Source organism: Natator depressus, chromosome 2 (assembly GCF_965152275.1).
Source record: "Natator depressus isolate rNatDep1 chromosome 2, rNatDep2.hap1, whole genome shotgun sequence".
In the NCBI taxonomy this organism is placed as follows: domain Eukaryota; kingdom Metazoa; phylum Chordata; order Testudines; family Cheloniidae; genus Natator; species Natator depressus.
The window spans coordinates 50,443,238-50,461,317 of NC_134235.1; the positions used below are offsets into that span (position 1 = coordinate 50,443,238).

At 44.7% G+C, this 18,080-nt stretch overlaps 2 protein-coding genes across 3 annotated transcripts; one reads left to right on the plus strand and one right to left on the minus strand.

Moving 5' to 3' along the window:
* Positions 1-1,766: 1,766 nt before the first annotated feature.
* On the minus strand, positions 1,767-17,458 carry LOC141981347 (fatty acid-binding protein, adipocyte-like). 2 transcript variants are annotated; one of them, XM_074943028.1, is made up of 6 exons: positions 17,434-17,458; positions 17,097-17,211; positions 12,730-12,840; positions 4,189-4,361; positions 2,844-2,945; positions 1,767-1,890 (listed from the first exon to the last, which is right to left on the minus strand). In XM_074943028.1, exons 2-6 carry the CDS (start codon positions 17,125-17,127, stop codon positions 1,840-1,842), a joined length of 468 nt encoding a protein of 155 aa, XP_074799129.1. In that variant the 5' UTR covers positions 17,128-17,211; positions 17,434-17,458; the 3' UTR covers positions 1,767-1,839. The 2 variants fall into 2 exon arrangements, with proteins under 2 accessions (XP_074799129.1, XP_074799130.1); XM_074943029.1 differs by lacking the exons at positions 12,730-12,840; positions 17,097-17,211; positions 17,434-17,458 and adding an exon at positions 5,107-5,179.
* Positions 6,544-9,310, plus strand: LOC141981346 (myelin P2 protein-like). The gene is made up of 4 exons (XM_074943027.1): positions 6,544-6,616; positions 8,335-8,507; positions 8,762-8,863; positions 9,260-9,310. Exons 1-4 carry the CDS (start codon positions 6,544-6,546, stop codon positions 9,308-9,310), a joined length of 399 nt encoding a protein of 132 aa, XP_074799128.1.
* Positions 17,459-18,080: the final 622 nt, after the last annotated feature.

Below are 18,080 nucleotides of genomic sequence, written 5' to 3' on the forward strand. Positions count from 1 at the left end.
GCTTTGAGAGGATCTGCAGGTGATGGGCTGCTTTGTAGCAAGGCTTAGGCCCAAGGTTCCTGAGACTCCATACACACCGCTCCAGAGCATCCAGCCCATGGGGCTCTTCCCCCATTGGAATATCACCGCCTCATGTTCTACTGGCAGCCTCCCCCTCGCTAACTCACTACTGAGAGGGGAGCTGTCAGCATAGTATCCCCTAAAGAACCTGCAGTTTGTAGACAAGAAATACAAACACACATTCCCATAAGGAGCCTGCATGGTGGTGCAGCTTCCCTGCTTTGGGACCTGAGCTAACTATCATGATTGCAGCTTAAGCAGACATACCCTGGCATTTCAGTACAAACAGACCCAGAATTTCACCCTAATGAAATTTTGCTTCTAGGTTGATGAGCAACAAAGGAATGACCCTGAGATGATTTTCATCCATTAATTCTTGGATAGTTGAATCGAGATATATAATAGGCAGGGCCCCACCCCATCAATTTCACAGCCATGAAAAATGTGTCAGAGACCATGAAAAAAGCCCCTCCTTTTGAAATCTGATCTCCCCTGTGCTGCTAGGAGCACCCTACCTGGGGGGTGCCTAGCTGCAAGTCCTGGCACAGCCTGGCTTCCTGCAGCAACGAGAAGGTACCTGGAGGTGGATCTGATCCCTCCCTCTTGCCTTGAGAGCAGCCATCTAGGGGAAAGAGCAAGCCCTTTTCCTCCCCAGCCTGGCCAGGGCTAGCAACCAGGAGGCCCAGACTGGGTGCTTCAGGCAGCATGGGGAGATCAGACCCACCTCCAGGATACCAACAGGAATAGCTGTTCTCAAGGGGCTCAGCACAAAAGTGATGTGGCAATCCCATGATTCTCCTCCCCCCACCCACAACAGGTGTGTGATACCTTCTCCCCCCACCCTTGTTTTTGGGTCAGGACCATCATGGTTACAACACCATGAAATTTCAGATTTAAACATCTGAAAATGGTAAATTTACCAATTTTCAAATCACATGGCCATGAATTTGGTAAGGCCCTAACAATAGGCTTCCAGTCACATATGATTGCAAGCCCTGTGTTAATAGAAACTGAAGATCTAAACAGGAGACAATGATATACACCTGATTCAGGTATCTATGTCACTATTCAGAGACTGGGAGGTATGGAAGTGGTCAGTGTGTAATGCTATTTACATGGATGTGTGGAAGACTGGTTTTGGTAGCTTTAGAGGGTCTTGCTGCTTTAGTTGGGTTTTGTTCTGACCCAAGTTGAGCTGCAAGCTGTTGGAATTGTTACATGTACTTGCATAAGCCAGCAACAGGATAATACTATGGTCAGTGATTTTCACAAGGGTCTACTAGGTACAGTCTTGAAGCATGGGTCTGGGAACATCTAGCTCCCAAGTACTACGGAACTTAAAATGGAGGGGCTTCTCTACTTGAATTCTCAAGCCATATCCTCAAACAGTCAAAAGCGAAGAGCTGTCTAAGGACAACTATTGCTTTAGCTAGGACAGCGTTGTGAGTCCTGTCAAAATATTGTTCTTCTAGTAGTCACACAGTGAGACGATTGCTCTCAAAGCGTATGTTACTGCATCACTACAGAGGTCAGTATTAGACAGTTAACCTTCCTTTGGCAAAGAAGGAACAAAGATTAGACAATCCCCACTATATGCTCAGAAATGTTTTATTTAATAGCCACAGTCACTAACTGCAGATTAGTTACAACTTTACTAGGAATATGCTTGTATCTCAAAGTGATTGAAGAAACTTGCAGAATTGGACAGCAGTGTTGTGCAGCAGTCATTGAACAGATTCTTAACAGCAAGTTCTGATCCAACATGGAGATGGGAATTCCTCAGGCCCTCTCATAGACTCTTGTGCTGGTGACATTATTCATGGTGCATTCCTAGAAGGCAAGATGATTAATTAGGTTTCTATTACAGCAGGGTTCTAGGAGTCTAAGTGAACAAGGATATCTGTCTTATCAGAGTCCAAGGTGTTTTAGTATGTCACTCTAATATTTAATATTAGCACAAGAGTCAAGCATTTCTTGCCTCCTGGAACAGGTTAGAGTGATCCTGATATCAGCTTAAATTATCAGCCAGCACTAGTATGCTTGAACAGCAGGCTTCACGTCTGCCTCTAACTTTCTGTCCAGCACTCAGATTGGTGTTTAGTACAAGAATACAAACTCTTGGGTTTTGGTCTCTTTAGGGTCTCTCCACTAGTTTTGTTACAAGTGGAACTTGCCTACTTTGTAGGTTATGGGTTGGGTTTAACCTTGTTTAAAATGGTGTGTGTACAGTCCCCCTTCATTTGTGAGAAGTGTAAGAAATAATTAAGTGCCTTTTTGGCACCAGACACTGAAACACTAGGAGCCTCCACCCAAACACAGGTATATCACCACCTAAGAAAGGATGCAGAATTTGCATAATCTAGGCTTTTGTTTGGTGGAGGTTTGCATCTCTGTGCATGGAGAGACACTGAAGTGGCAGAGAAGCAGAGAACCAAGGATACAGCCAGAACCTTAGAACCTAGCGTTGAGAACCTCAAGAGACTGCATACTTTTGGACTAAGTACTGGCAGGAGAGGGGCTTGGAACGGAGCAAAGATACTGTGTGTTCAGGGAAACAGGACTTTGTGCACAGTAAATACCAGATGTCAAATCAACTCTTCCTCCTAGGCAAAGAGAGCCCACTAGACCAAGTTTTGCCTAGCTGCTCAGGCAAAAGAGGGGTAACCATATTTTTGTACCTCACTTTGTTCTTACATGCACCAGCAGCTTTCTTAATGAGCATTTCTGTTTCAGCTAGAGCATTTAGTGCTCACATGAGGGTTTAAAAAATAATTTGAACTCACCACCACAAGCTTAGCATCCACCAGTTTTCTCTTTATTGTTGTCTCTTTGCCATCCCACTTCTGCACATGAATCAAAGAGCCATTGTCCAAGGTGATAATGCTCTGCCAAGACAAAAAAGAAGCAGAGGGACTCTGGGTCAGATAGTCGCAGCACATGGAAGATTTGCCTCTTCAAATCATTTAACAAATCCCATGTTCACAGGAGAGATTCAAGCTGACTTTCAGGAAGCTTCCTGGGAAGATCCAGGTTTCAGAAGCTTCTTTACCACTGCTTGCACAGCTTCTTAGAAGGCACAGATCCCACTGTACTGTGGCTATGAGCCTTAACTAGCATAGGAGACGTGCCACCACAATACATCCATTTTGTCAGCCCTCCTCCCGCCCTGCTGGAAGAAAAGGTGTCAGGACACAGGTGGGGATTGGAGTTGGGCTAGTCCCCACTACCTTGTGTTACCACTTGTGATTTGATGTAGTGCCCTATCAGATAATGCATTACATGGTGCCCCTATGCATCCATCTGCTTTGGCCTGCCACAGAAGCTTCTCTAGTAGGTGCAGCTGCATGTTGAGATTTAAGAGAGCATGGCAAAGAAGGGGAGTAGAAATTCTAGCCTTATCTATAGGCGTTTTTCCTCCCTTTTCCATCCGGACTGATGTGATAGTAAGAGATGCCACTGCCAAGGCTACTACATAGCCCTCCCCTCACCCTAGAGGCACTTGTTTTCCCCATGTAATTGTGTCTGCCTCAGGCACCTTGTATTCAGTAAAAACGTCCCATTTACATTTTGCAGCTAGTCACTTTGAGAGACAGTCCTATTCTACACCATGCAGCAGATAAGGAGCATTTACTGGTCAGCCTTTAGAGGGAAGGTCTGGGCTTGTGCCCATTTTCTGCTTTACATAGAATGAAGGAGGGCTGGATGTGGTCAGTTTTTTTGTTGTGTTTTTAGTTGAGCATTGGCAATTGAGGTATTTCCTACCCAAAAAGGCTATAGCAACTTAAGTAGTCAAATTACTACTTTAAACAAACACTGACAGCCAAGCCATTTATAGAAGGGATTTTTTAGAGTAAGCATTTTATTTACCATCCGTTAGTTCCAGTGACTAGTGAACACTTCAAAGAAAGGAAGTTGTTACACCTTATTGATCCAAGGGAGGCCTTCAATTTGTGGGAGTACAATGGGCATGAGGATTCCCCCGGCCAGCCAGAAGTGCCAGGTATGACATCCCCAGTTCTTATGAGGCCAGGGCAGAGGGGAACCATGTCTAAAGAAAATAATCATGAAGCAAGGAAGGGCACAAACCCAGGAGTCCTTTGCAAGTCACCTTTAAAGATTAACCCTCACCTTGGTTTTCCTGTCATCTGCTGTGGTTTCTTCGAACTCTTCCCCCAGCTTGAAGGAGATCTCAGTGTTTTTAAAGGAGCTCTCTGTTTTGATGGTTATTATGTCATCGTTAGTACTGATGATCACACTCGGCTTGGCCAGGCTGCCAAGCTTCCTAGTAGCAAAACCCACTCCTTGAAAAGAAACAAACAAATAAGCAGCTTGGATTTTACATACACACCCCCATGAGAGAGAAATTGGTAAATGGGTCTGTGAATGTACTAGAAGGCATCTCACGCTCAACCATGTAGGCTCTGCAGTTCTAAGAGGAGTACAAAAGAGATCAGCAGATACCATATAGACCTCTTCCCTCTGTATGTTGTAAGAAGGTACCATTTTAATAGTCACCTTAGCAGTTGAAACAGTAAATTGAGTTGTACTAGTACGCTTTAAGAGACAGCTAGATACAAGCCATAGACGTGGTGTTTGTATCCTAATCCAAGCTTTCCTAAATAATAGTGGTGTTTGTTTGGGCCACTACTTAGTATCAGCCATTCAAGGAATTATGTTAGAGCCCTCATAACATTTCCTGCTTATGAGTGAGAATTAGTTTGTAGATGCACAAACTATCAATAGTTAAGAATGCAATATCAGTAAACAGCACCATGCAGATACAAAACTTCTAGCCTTCCCTTTACTAGGAAGGAAGAGCTATGACTATTCATTAGGAAAGAAATATTTGTAATTTATAATGAAAGTGTTCTGTCATCCCAAATAATATCGAACAATCAAGACTACAGAGACATTCTATTCTGTTACCAAAGTGAATCATCTATTAATAAAGAAAACCAAAAAAACCCCAAATACTATCTCAGTATCTTCTATTTTAAAGGGGGGAGGGAAAGATGAGCCTTGTTTAACTTATAATATATTCCTTACCCAATTCTTTCATATAGCTCTCAAAGTTTTCACTAGAAATGAGTTTCCAGCTTCCTAAAAATGACTCACACATGATAGAAAATGTAACTGGAAGGATGACTAAGCAAAGAGGAAACTAAAACCTCCTAAAACCAGAAACTTCTATGAAATATAGGTGTTCAATCACTTCATTTTAAAGATGCCCTAAACATGTGATACTCAGGGACAACCAATCAGAAGAGGCAATGTGAGGACTCCAATCACTTTCACTTTTATTTCATTTAGCACAGAAGGGCAATTAATAAAGGTCACTCATCCCAAATTAATCTGCTATTCAAAACTGAATGTTTTCAATGGAGAGACATAGTAAATATGAAGAATCAGCTTTCCCCAATTAGAGAGGGATCAGCTGAAACAGACCTGTCAGTTTGTGTAGATTCAAAGAATCCCTTCCTGATGTGCCTGTGAGGCCCTACACAGGGCTTGATTACTGCCTGTGGTGATGTTTCCTGGCTCCTACCAAGTACTGATCTTGCCCCTAGACTGAGCAAGTTCTGATTGCTCTCAAACCTGGCTCCCGCAACATCTATCTCCTCCCCTCACGAATACAGTGCTCAAATTGGGGGGCAGGGAGTGGTGATGTACTTCAACTTTTGGTCAACTTCCCCCTCCTGCCCCTGCCAGCTGTAGTGCCGAGGGCTGCACTGCCATGACCACAAAAGTCCCTCAATACCTGCATCAGTTAAGAATCCTCCCAATTCATTCCACCTGCAATACCTAACCCCCACTAATCATTATGTGCCCTAGAGCTCCTGACAGTCCTGATTCCCTGATTTGTGTTCTAGGTCTCTTGGCTCAGCTGTTGCTGGGAGGGAAGGGAGGCAGAACCTGCGTTGTTGGTTTCTTTAAAATACATTATTATATGCTAGGTATCATGGAGACTTTAGGAATATAATCCACTGGTTTTTAGATTCCACTTACTTTATGGGGGCTTAAATAGTTGACCCCATCCCTTTCAGATAGATGCAACTCTTGTTTTGGAAGGCTAATTTTTTTTCAAATTATCCCCGGTACTGTAGGTGAAAGCCACGATCATTATCCTGCAAATATGTACTTAACTTTAGAAACACTGAAGCCAAAGGGAATACTTAATACTGCATAAGTATTTGCAGAACCAGGGCCTGAGTTTGTGGATTCTTTCTGCCTTTGTGGTTTTTACTGTAAGCACCTTGAGTTTAACTTTGTTACAAGAAAAAATACAAATGAAATATTGGTAATTAGAGGGCCTGACATAATTTTCTCCCATTGGTCATCACCCTAGTATCACATGTTCAGAAAATCTTTAAAAATAAGCTGTTGGGGAGGGGTGTGTTATGATGTATTGCTTGTTGGTTTCCTGCTGAAAGTTTGGGGTTCCCCCCCCCACCTAAGGATCATTGTCTAGTAAATCCATACAGAATGTGTGATCAGTTCTTAGGAACCTGGAAACTTGTCTCCAGTGAAAAATCTGAAGATTATATGAAAGAATTAGGTGAGATATACTGTTTTCTTAATTAATAATCTTGTGATTCTTTCTCTCTTTTTATATAAACTGTAGTGGGTCTGGAATTTACTCTTGTAACTTAAAAAAAAACCCAGACTTATATTGATTTTCAGGGGATGCCAGTTAATTCTACTCATAGCGTTCCAGCTGTATTTCCTGGAGCATGTAGTTTGTGAAGGGCTCAGATACTACCTGGTCAAGTGCTGAGATATACAACATAGTTATTTAATTAGCTCTCATCAATATCACTGTTCAGGCTGAAAATTACACTACACTACTTAGTCTTAAATTGCCATACTGGAGTGGGGAGGGAGGTAAAAAGGCATTGTAGAGTTCCCTCATTGTGTTTCAATAACTCCATATCTAATGTTCTTAGCTTACAAGTAAAAAGAGAATTCCTTGGTACCAAACACAAGTTAGGTTATGAGAGTTAAGTTGGATTTTTGTTTCTATTGTACATCATCAGCAGTGATGAGGGTCAGACTATACTTTCTGTGGCTGCTGTGCAACTCGGCTGCATTCAGTGGGCTTGTAGAGGGGTCAATGACTGGAACTTACTAACCCATTGTGTGTAAACAGGATTGTATGAAGTCTAGCTCCCTGACTCATGTTTGTTCTGCTTCTGTTGGGTAAATAGGAATCAAAAGAGGTAACAACTTATTTTTGTCACTAATGTAACCAGCAATGACTAAATCCACAGGCCACATCTATTGAGTAAAAAGGTGCTTTCACGTGGGGGCTCTTCAGACTACGAAGACTCCTTGAAGGATATGAAATACTAGGTAACTGACACACTCTAGAGTCAATTCTGTGCTCCATAGGTGAATCTGTATTCAAATCAATTACACAGGTGTCACTGAGGCAACCTATCCAGTGGCTTATATGGGGAGTCCTAAATGAAGCATACCATCTAAATAGGTGAGATGGAAAGTGGCAAGATTCCAAACTGGCTTCCATAATAATCCTGCTATTAAGATAGACTTGTAGACCCAAAATAATAAAGCATGTATGCATAAAGGCATACAGCTAAAGGTAAAATGGCAGCTGCTATGGTGTAGTAACACAATAATAACGAATACTGAGCTCTTGTATAGTAACTTTCATTGGTAGATCTTCAAGTGCTTTACAAGGGACATCAGTATCATTATCCCCATTTCATAGATGAGGAACTGAGGCACACAGAGGTTAAGTGACTTGCCCAAGGTCACCCAGCAGCCCAGTGGAAGAGCTGGGAAAAGAACCCAGGTTTCCTGAGTTCTGATCTAGTGCTAAACCCACTAGACAACACTGCCTCCCATAAATGGGCCTCCCTGATTTTCTCCTCTACCTTCGCCTTCAGTGTTTGGTTTGACATGGGAGATAGGGAAACCTCTGACTCCCCAAAATGTGTGGATTCCTCACATCTTTATAGATACCTGGAAATATTTTATCAAAAGGAAAATTTCTCTCTCTGAAGTAAGAGATGAACAGATAAGGATTCTTTAAGCCTGCTGACTATCTGAGGAGTGGGGGGAAATGCACACCTATATTTGATGCCTTTTCAGGGGGACAGGCTGTTTATCTGTTCATGTCCTTCTAATTGTCCCAGTCTCTGTTTCCAGGCCACCCTTTGTGCTCTCTCCTTCATTGCCAGACAGAACTCCTGTCTTTCCTTTGTTTTCAGAACAGAGTGAAATCTTAGATGGTATCTTGTGTGTCTTCTTCAGGAGTGGGCTTTGCCATGAGGAAACTGGGCAGCCTGGCAAAGCCTACTGTGATCATCAGTGCTGATGACGATATGCTAACAATCAAAACAGAGAGCCCTGTTAAAAATACAGAGATCTCCTTCAAGCTGGGCCAAGAGTTTGAGGAAACCACAACAGATAACAGGAAAACTAAAGTGAGGGGAGTGCTTGGTGTTACTGATCAGCTTGTGTTGTGTGGATTTTTTTTCTCTTTTGGGCGGAGGGAGGGATAGGATAATCTACTTGAAAGCACTACAATCTGAAAACCATCATATACAGCTGTACCATGGATCTGGAATTTTGATTAGGACAGAGCTGAGAACATGGTATGGTACACAGGGGGCAAATAGCCCCTTTAATTTGCAAGATACTGGGCAAAATAGCTCACCTTGCTGCTATGTCTTTCCAGAGTGTTGTAACCTTGGACAATGGTTCAATGATTCATGTGCAGAAATGGGATGACAAAGAGATCACAATAAAGAGAGAGGTGGTGGATGGGAATATGGTCGTGGTAAGTGAGACCGTTCCTGCAATCTGATCAATGAACACTGCTCTTAACAGATTATCATGAGGATTCAGCAATCTCTTTATTTTGGATAATGTGGACCAGTGTTTTTATTAACAAGTGAAAACCCCTGATACTGTATCTTTGAACAGCATTGGAAATTGTTTTAGCCACTTCTAAGTACTGCTTAAAGACCAATGCTGTACAATGACTTCTTCTAAACTGAAATTTTGAGACCAGTGGATTACTAATGTAATTCAGTGCTAAGTGTGGTGACTTAGACTGCAGTCTATTTTACTGCTCTCTACCTTCAGGTGCATGCTTGACTTACAGAACAGCTTTGAGACATTTCTCTCTTGTATTGCTATTGTAATTTCATTGAACTCCTCTTTGTCCTTCTAGGAATGTACCATGAAGTATGCCATCTGCACTAGAGTCTATGAGAAAGCATGAGGAAACTATCTGCAGTTAACTGCAACCTGCTGCTGGGAACTGGCTCAGTTCCCCAAGATAAAGGCTACTGTCTTTTTCCTTCTGTTTGTAAAAGTTTTGAATAGTCATGTGCCTGCAATGTACCATACTTCAGCTTAGTTGCTACTTGTTTGAACTGTGGCTAGTGAATAAAATATTTCCAGGCTAATGACCTAGAGTATTTGTGTTGTGGTGATGCCTGATGCCTTGGAAAGGTATGCTTATACTGCAACCTGGGCCCCTTCCATCTCCGTGTCCTAGAGCCCAGGGCAGCCTGAGCCCAAACATCTACACTGCAATTAAACACTCCCTTCACCCCAACCCACATCAGCTGGCAAAGGCCACCCACAGGTGTCTAACTGGGGAGAAGATATACCTGAAGTGGCCTACTTGACCTGGATTAGGGCAGGAGTGCCCCAAAAAGCCAAACCATAGGCACAAGATAAGCTTCTCCCCATTCTGGGGGGTTAACAAAAAGAAATGGGGGGGGTCATCTATTTGAGGGACAGACCCCAAAATGCTTGGATGATAGGGTCAAAAGAATATGGGATGGGGAACACCAAATGGAAAACCCAACTGCTCCAAGAAGAATGCTAGGAAGTTAGAGGTCTAGAATTCCCCACTGGAACTCTGTCCAGGTGGGAGAAGGAATAAAGTCAAAGAGCTTCCCGGGGATGTCTTAGAAATGTACCAACTTCCTAAACTATTTTAAAAAATCACTTATCTCCTCTTTTCTAGATCTTTATATTACTGATGTCTCCCTCTCCTCAGATGGACACTCAGAGATGAACACAATGCTCAAGATGAGGGTGCTAACAATTTTATATAGTGGCATAAGAAGTTTCTTCCTTTAGTCCCATCTCAATACATTCTGGTTTCGAATTGCTGCACACTTTCAATGACACTTGTCTTGGAGTAATTGTTGTTGACTGAAAATTCTGCAGTGTGTGTAAGTAGCTCAAATTGATCCTTGCTGTATGAATTACCTTTCACTTACCAACAATGATTTTCACCTGCATTTGTGCTGCTCATCTCAACAAAGCTGTTCTGGAAGTCTGCAATTCCCCCAGAGCAAGGCAAACAATCTTCCTTAGTCTCACCTAATCAATTTTCAAATTAGTGGCAAATTCTCATCTCTAAAACCCCCTGTTCAGGATCATTAACAAACATAAGACTGGTCTTCTTACAAGTGCAGCACTCCAGGGATGTGCACTACTTTACAATGTTCAAAACTGCATAACCTTCCTCCTTTACCAGTTGCCAATTATTGGCCTTTCCCCTGAGACTAATTATCTTCCACCATAGTCTCTTGAGAGAGACTTACAAAAAAGCTTTTTTCAAAAGACAAGTCAACTGTCTTTCTTCTACTTTAACTGGCACTCAGTTCTACGTGGAAGACAATTTAACATTTCAAAACATGTTCTGGCTTGTTTGTTTGACTTTCATCTCTGGCTTTTAGAGCTCTGCCTTTAATTATTGTTGGAAATAATTAACTTTGCCAGATGTTGAAGTAAGGTTTGTTGGCCTGTAACTTCCTAGGTGGCCCCAATGCCTCTCAATTTAGGTACAACTTTAGTCTCCTGCTATAGGAATGGACTGTGTGTGTGGTCTTTTTTATTAAAGAGACAAGGTGGGTGAGGTAATTCTTACTGGACTAACTTCTGCTGGTGAAAGAGACACGCACTGGAAACTCAAAAGCGTAAGAGCTCCAGTGGTGCATTCTAGACCTCTAACAGGGATGAAGCAATAGCAGAAGAGCTGGAGAAAATCTCATTGCACGCCCCTTTCTGACACAGAGAAAGTGCATGATATAGGAGTTTCACTTAACCATCAGTAGTAGCTTGAATATTAAACAGATAATTATAGTATTGCCTTTGGCACTGTCTGGCCCGCCTTCAGCCCTAACCTTTTCCAGGAAGTCCTGCTCCATCATTGAAGAGCAATCTATTTGCTTCCTGTTTCTATCACTCAGAAACCTAGATTTCCCCTTCCTCTTAATACAAGATGTTGACTTTAGTGGAGACTGATAACATCCATTTCAGAGTAACAGCCGTGTTAGTCTGTATTTCCAAAAAGAAAAGGAGTACTTGTGGCACCTTAGAGACTAACCAATTTATTTGAGCTCAGATAAATTGGTTAGTCTCTAAGGTGCCACAAGTACTCCTTTTCTTTTTGATAAGATCCAATGGTGCAAGTAGAATTCATTTCTTACTGGTACGCAGCACTAGTTAAAGCAGGGGCCTGGGAAAGGGCATGTGGCTCCTCACTTGACCCCAGCCCAGGGCTCTGCACTTTCCCCTTCCCTTCCCTCCCCATGATCCATCCCACGTTATTTGCAGGGGGGAGCGCTCCCAGTGGGTGGACACAGCACAGCTGCTGTGTGGGCTGCTAAGAGAAGAGAGCTTGCTCTCTGGAACAAGAGCCAGTTCACAGTCAAACGTGCTTAGGGAATTGCCAGCGGAAGAGCTTCAAACCAGCTCCCCCTGACAGCAGAGAATATTTTTGTCAAACATGCTGGCAACCGAGCCCCATGCCGGTAGCTCCTCTGGCATGGCTGTACAGGCCCCAGTCCTTCCACACAGCTGCGTCTCCTGAGTCCTGGCCAAGGTCTGTAGAGCAGCCCCACCGGAGGACAGGGCTGGGTGCGGGAGGCTAGGATGGTACAGCCCTGCCGGCGTGGGGTTCTGCTCCTTTTGCCGCTGCAGTTCCTGGGAGAGCCCTGAACCACATGTCTCTCCCAGGAACCGTTGCGGCAAAAGGAGCCCTGGCAGCCCTACACCAGCAGCTCCTCTGCCATGGCTGTACCATCCCAGGCAGGGCTGCCGTACAGACCCCGGACAGGAGACACAGGCATGCAGCTGTGTGGAAGGACTCAGGGAGGTACAGCCGTGCTGGAGGAGCTGCTGGTGTGGGGCCGCCTGATAGCCTGACATTCTGCTCCTCCTGTGTCTTTCTGCTATGCCATACCGGCTCTAAACAGCTTACTGGTACAGCGGACTGGACCAGACCAGACCGCCCTACTTACATCACTGATAAAATCTAACATAACTCCCCCTTTTACTTTGTCCTTGAAATCTACCATGGTGAATATAGCTAAAGCGTCCCTGCAGCTGGCTTATCATCAGGTGCCATAACCTCTGGGAGCTTTTTGCAGCCAATGCAAGCTACAGCAGCCTGTAGACTGCTCAAACCTGTGCTAGGGACCAGGCCAGTGCCTGATGGCCCGAGGATCAGCAAAATGTGAAGGTGAGTTAGTCACCTTTCCTTCCAGCCCTTTTCTGGATGTACACCAAGCACAGCTTTGCCACTTCAGACAAGCAGAGGAGTAAAGGACAGACTCAGCACCTTCTCTCTGAAGGCAGACGCATTTCCAGTCCCCTGTCAAAATAATAATGTCTCACCCAGTTCTTTCATGTATTCCTCAAAGTTTTCACTGGAGACGAGTTTCCAAGTTCCCAGGAAGAGCTCAGGAGTTGTGGGAGTTTGCTGGGCATTGACAAGAAGAGCTGCTGCTACCGTGGAGAAAAAAACGCGTGAGATATGTGAACCCTGATAACTTCTCTTTAAAAATGGCTTGAATACGTAATACTCAAGGCCAACTAGTGACAGACAGTGTAGGGATAAAACAATGCTAGGAATCAGATTCCAGTCACCAGCATTTTTATTTCCTTAGCCACGATATTGAAAGCAGAGCTAATTACAGTAAATGCCCTACAGTTTGGTAGTCCCAGACTCTAGTACCCATCAAAAATATAAGTCTTATGCTAGATGGCTATATTTAAAAGTGGGGACCAAAATGAGCAAGATAAAAAATTACCTAATCTAAATAACAATGACACTGGCAGCTATAGATCCTTCTGAGCAATCAGCCAATTGTTTTTTTAACCGTGACTTACTTATTTGGAAATAAAGCTCGACAGCTCTCTGTCCTTTCAACAACACAGCAAGCAAACATGCTAAAATTCAGTCAGGAATCACAAGTCTCTTCAGCCTTGCCAGCAACTCGTATGGCGGCAGTGCTGCAACCTGACAGACATCTGCCAGTCCCATAATTATTGTATCCACGGAATACTGTGCGGCATCTCTAGTTATCATTGTGGTAAGCTGGACTCAAGTATCAACTATGGCCTTTGTATCATCTGGTGTGACCCAGACAACTTACATCTCCACCCTTCCACTCCCAGCTCCCATTGCTGCCCCAGCAATTGGGTGTGAGGGCAGAGCCAGGGCTGCACTGTTGCGCACAGTCAACCACCAAGACAGCTTATGTCACAATTTCATCTCAAAGCCGCATCCAAAATGTCAGATAATGTGACCACTTTTTTGAAACCATTGAGCCTCCCAGACAGTATCTCAGACACAAACTTTCTAAGGAATGGCAGCAACAGGAGGTTCAGGACTATATTTTGCATTGATGTAGCATTTCTTGACAGATAGACAACTCATATCCACATCCTCTAGTGTCTCTGGATCAGCTCTTGCATGCCCCACAGACAACCATATGAGCCAAAAGATCCTTCTTTGTTACAACAGGATATATTGAAGTCATGGGCGGTTTAACTTACATCTTTACTGTTAAGCTACTTGAGCTCCCCATCCTGCCCCTGTGGCGCTCAAGGACAAACAGCATGCCATCTGATGATGGACTGCCCTCTTTATCATCTTGATGGTAGATGGATGTGCCTGACGTCTCTAGATAATGCTGCTGTGATAGAGTGGCTACATCACTTACCCAACCTCTAATTCATTGTTTGTGCGGCCAGAAGCCATATGCCAGACGTAACAGTGGATCCAGTTTCTACCATCCCATGCAATTTACAAAGTTTAAAATGTTTTCTAATGAAATCAATTCCTTTGCTCCTGTCTCACCCAAACTTGGTGTGTGTCAGAGAGAGAGAACGCGCAGCACTAATGGGCCTATGCAAAGTTTCTGGTAGTGTCTGGTTCAAATCTTCATTTTCTGGCTTTCTTTTCCGACTGTTATGTTTTTAATCAAACAATTATTTCAATAGCCTCTTTTCTGTACTTGCAATGATATTACTGACATACAGATGCTTCAGAGACACTTCTAGACTTTGCAAAAGTGGACATACATTTTCCCCTCTTACATATCTTTTGTTGTGAGTAGTTTGTTACAATAAACCATGTTCATTTCTTAAATGCAGATACATTAATACCCGTGGGAAATTCTCACCAAGTTTTAAAGCTTGCTTGCTGAACTACACTCTCATTAGGGCTCTGAAGTGAGAGAATAGCGCCTTGTCTGATCCCCATTAAAGATTTCACACCCCAAGAAGGGAAGGGTTTATAGTCAATTATACTTTGGTTTCTCATTATGGGCCTGACCCAAAACCCACTGAAGACAAAGAAAGACTCACATTGACTTAAATGGGCTAGAGAATGCCTTTGTCTGTGAAGCATTCCTTTCCAACAAGATGGTACAGGAAAATTGGATTGCCTGGAGAGACCCACTGTGAACATCAGCAAGGACTGGCTCACTGAGGAGAATGGTGTTTCAAAGGTGTTCTCAGTTTAGACAGTCTGTCCTTCAAACTGGTATAAGAGTTGAAGAAACCAGACTACAAAACTAGAAAAACAACCTGGGGACTAAAGTTTTCCTGATTCGCTGGAAAGGGGGATGGGAGCATTTTTAAAAGCAGCAGTAATAAATCTCCAATACAGCAGAAGGGACTGTTCTGCTGAAATCCAAAAGCAGCTGTGGGGTGAGGGATGAATCACCTCTAATCTGCAAGGCCCTGTGCCACGCTGTCACATACTTAACAGTGGGGGACAATTCAGCGAGATAGTTAAGGGAGAAAAGATTACTTCAGCTGGGAAGAAGTTGGGACTTGCTGGGGGATGAGTCTGGATACACTCAGTGGTGAGCTGGAGCCGGTTCGCACCAGTTTGCTGGAACCGGTTGTTAAATTTCGAAGCCCTTTTAGAACCGGTTGTTTCGCGAGGGACAACCGGTTCTAAAAGGGCTTCTAAATTTAACAACCAGCCAAAAGTGGCGCCCTAGGCGATGACTCTGTGGGTGCGCTGGGGCTGGAGCACCCATGGGGAAAATTTGGTGGGTGCAGAGCCCCCATCGGCAGCTCCCCGCGCCCGGCCCCAGCTCACCTCCACTCCACCTCCACCTCCTCCCCTGAATGTGCTGCCCCACTCTGCTTCTCTGCCCCCCCCCCCTTCCAGGCTTCCCACGAATCAGCTGTTCGCGCAGGAAGCTGGAGTAGGCTGAGAAGCAGGCGGCGGCTTCGCGCTCAGGCCCAGGAAGGCGGAGGCAGGCTGGGCGGGGGGGCGCGAGAAGGGCTGCTTGTGCCACAGCAGGTAACCCATGGGGCACGCAGGGGAACCGCTCCCCGCCCCAGCTCGCCTCCGCCTCCCTGGGCCTGAGCGCGAAGCCACTGCCTGCTTCTCAGCCCTCCCAGGCTTCCCGCATGAACAGCTGATTCGCGGGAAGCCGGGGGGGGGCATTCAGGGGAGGAGGCGGAGCGGACGTGAGCTGGGGTCGGGAGCGGGGAGCTGCCGCTGGGGGCTCTGCACGCACCAAATTTTCCCTGTGGGTGCTCCAGGGCTGGAGCACCCAGGGAGTCGGTGCCTAAGGCGCCACTTTTGATGTGATCTGTGGGGGAAGCAGCCGCTCCCCCTGCTCCCCCCCAGCTACGCTCCCCCTTAGGAGCCAGAGGGACCTGCCGGATGCTTCCTGGGAGCTGCCCCAGGTAAGCACCGCTGGGACTCCCCACCTCGCCCCCCAGCAGGTCCCTCTGGCTCTTAGGGGTGGGGTGGGCACCCAGTACGGTGGCCCACAAGACCCTCCTGCCCAGTTCTGGGGCAGTCAGGGGACAGAGGAGGGGGTTGGATGGGGTAGGGGTCCCAGGGTGGGGCGTCAAGGAACACGGGAGGTTGGATGGGGCAGGAGTCCCCGGGGGGCGGGGGTGGGCAACGACCCCCTCGTGGGGTGAGGAGGGAACAAGTTGTTAAGATTTTGGCAGCTCATCACTGGATATACTGGGGAGTCAATGAAAGAGGTGAACTAAACTGGGAAGAGGAAACAAGATTCATAGATTAGATCACACTATGGAAGTGAGTCTGAAGAAGAGCTGCACTGGTGCTAGACACCAGATTACCACAATGCCAGGGAAAGAGAATTGGGCCAGACAACTGGAGGTTGGGAAGGAATTCTTAGGTATGGGAACTGGCTCCTTTGACTGTGCATTATGATAGTAATTTAGGATCAAAAATAATTAGGAAACATACCATCAATATAATATCTCATTAATGTCCACACTACAGTTAATAGGTTCAAATCTCCAGTCAGTTACACCCATGCAAACTTAAAGTCAGTTGGGCTGCACGGGTGTAATTGATAGAATTTGCCCCAATAACTTTAATTATATATTACATTTACTGAGTCTTCTATCTGATGATGCAACCTTTCAACTGCCAGGAACACTGGAAATAGAAGAGTTGATATAGGCTTCCAGAATTAAAATGTACATGGAAATATAGCGTGCTTGAGTCCAGGAGAAGAAACTGAAAAACCAGCATTTGCAGACACAGCTATCACTGATGGGGTAATTCGTTGGGACATAGTGACCTTTTAATAACAATTAGTGAAAATGGACTATGGTATTAAAATAAAAAGCCTCCATTTTCACAATTGGGAGAAATAAATGATATGCAAAATGATTGCAGTTTCATGGGTATCATCTATGCTTTATGCACTGCAACTCCCATGTGGTAATATAGCTGAAATATTCCATACCAGCACTCCACAGGGGATGGAACAGGTACATGGTGGAGCAGGTATCAGAGGCCAGGCTTCTGCTCAGGATCAGTGTTCACCCAGTCATAAGCAGGGTTCTTTACTGCCACATCATCTGTTGAGAAAGAAAACCAAGATATCAAACACAGAACATGCTGTATTTCTCGGGACCACATTGTGAGCCCCTTACTCACATGGCTGAGCGACTACTTACAAAGGGTGTCTCACTGACATCAATGGAAGCATTTGCATGAGTGGTATCTGCTCCCACCAGAAGGTGTTCACAATGTGGCCCTCTGTAGTTCTGGTCCTTCACTAAAATGGGAACAATACATACCTTCCTCACAGTGACTGAGTAGCTAAATTCACTCCTCTTGGTAATGTGCTTTCAAATCCGCAGATGGACGCCGCGATCTAGAATTCTTACGTTCCAGCAGATCAGTTCTAAACACACCTTACTTGAAACTGCTGCTGCTGTTTTTCTGCACAACTCTCCAGAACCACACATCTTACCTACACAGGGGTCCGCACAACCCCCTAAGCAGGGTTAAATCACCTTCGAGACACAAAAACCAAATATTAGTAGCACAGAGTTTTATGTTCAGAGTTATCCAGTGGGCTAAACACGTGCACTGTGTGCATTTAGATTCGGCTCACAAACAAAAAACATTCAACATCTAAATGTTTCCATCCCTGCAGCTTGCTGACATTTGGTACATTCCTCTGACCTATTAAGTGCTGATTTGCCAGCTCCAGCGGTAGGTGGTGCTAGAGAACACTGACCCCAAAGGACTGGAGCAGAAAAGATACAGCAGAACATTCACACAGGAGATATGTCTGTTCCACTAGTTCTGGGGTGAAGTTCACACCACTGAATAAGCATCAAATTTTACAAACCAGGTGCCGCAACCGATTCTTAAATTTGCTGATGTTATGGATGCAGCTGCTCAGTTATTGCTCTAACCTGCTGCTCTGTCCCAGTGA

Bases quoted from the DNA above. Each gene is read 5' to 3' on its own strand.
- LOC141981346 (XM_074943027.1), top strand. From the start codon at position 6,544: ATGTGTGATCAGTTCTTAGGAACCTGGAAACTTGTCTCCAGTGAAAAA. The intron at 6,617-8,334 runs GTGAGATATACT...TGTCTTCTTCAG, and splicing joins AGATTATATGAAAGAATTAG to GAGTGGGCTTTGCCATGAGG. The intron at 8,508-8,761 runs GTGAGGGGAGTG...ATGTCTTTCCAG, and splicing joins CAGATAACAGGAAAACTAAA to AGTGTTGTAACCTTGGACAA.
- LOC141981347 (XM_074943028.1), bottom strand. From the start codon at position 17,127: ATGTACCTGTTCCATCCCCTGTGGAGTGCTG. The intron at 12,841-17,096 runs GTATGGAATATT...TCTCCACGGTAG, and splicing joins CCATCCCCTGTGGAGTGCTG to CAGCAGCTCTTCTTGTCAAT. The intron at 2,946-4,188 runs GTGAGGGTTAAT...TTGTCTTGGCAG, and splicing joins CAGATGACAGGAAAACCAAG to AGCATTATCACCTTGGACAA.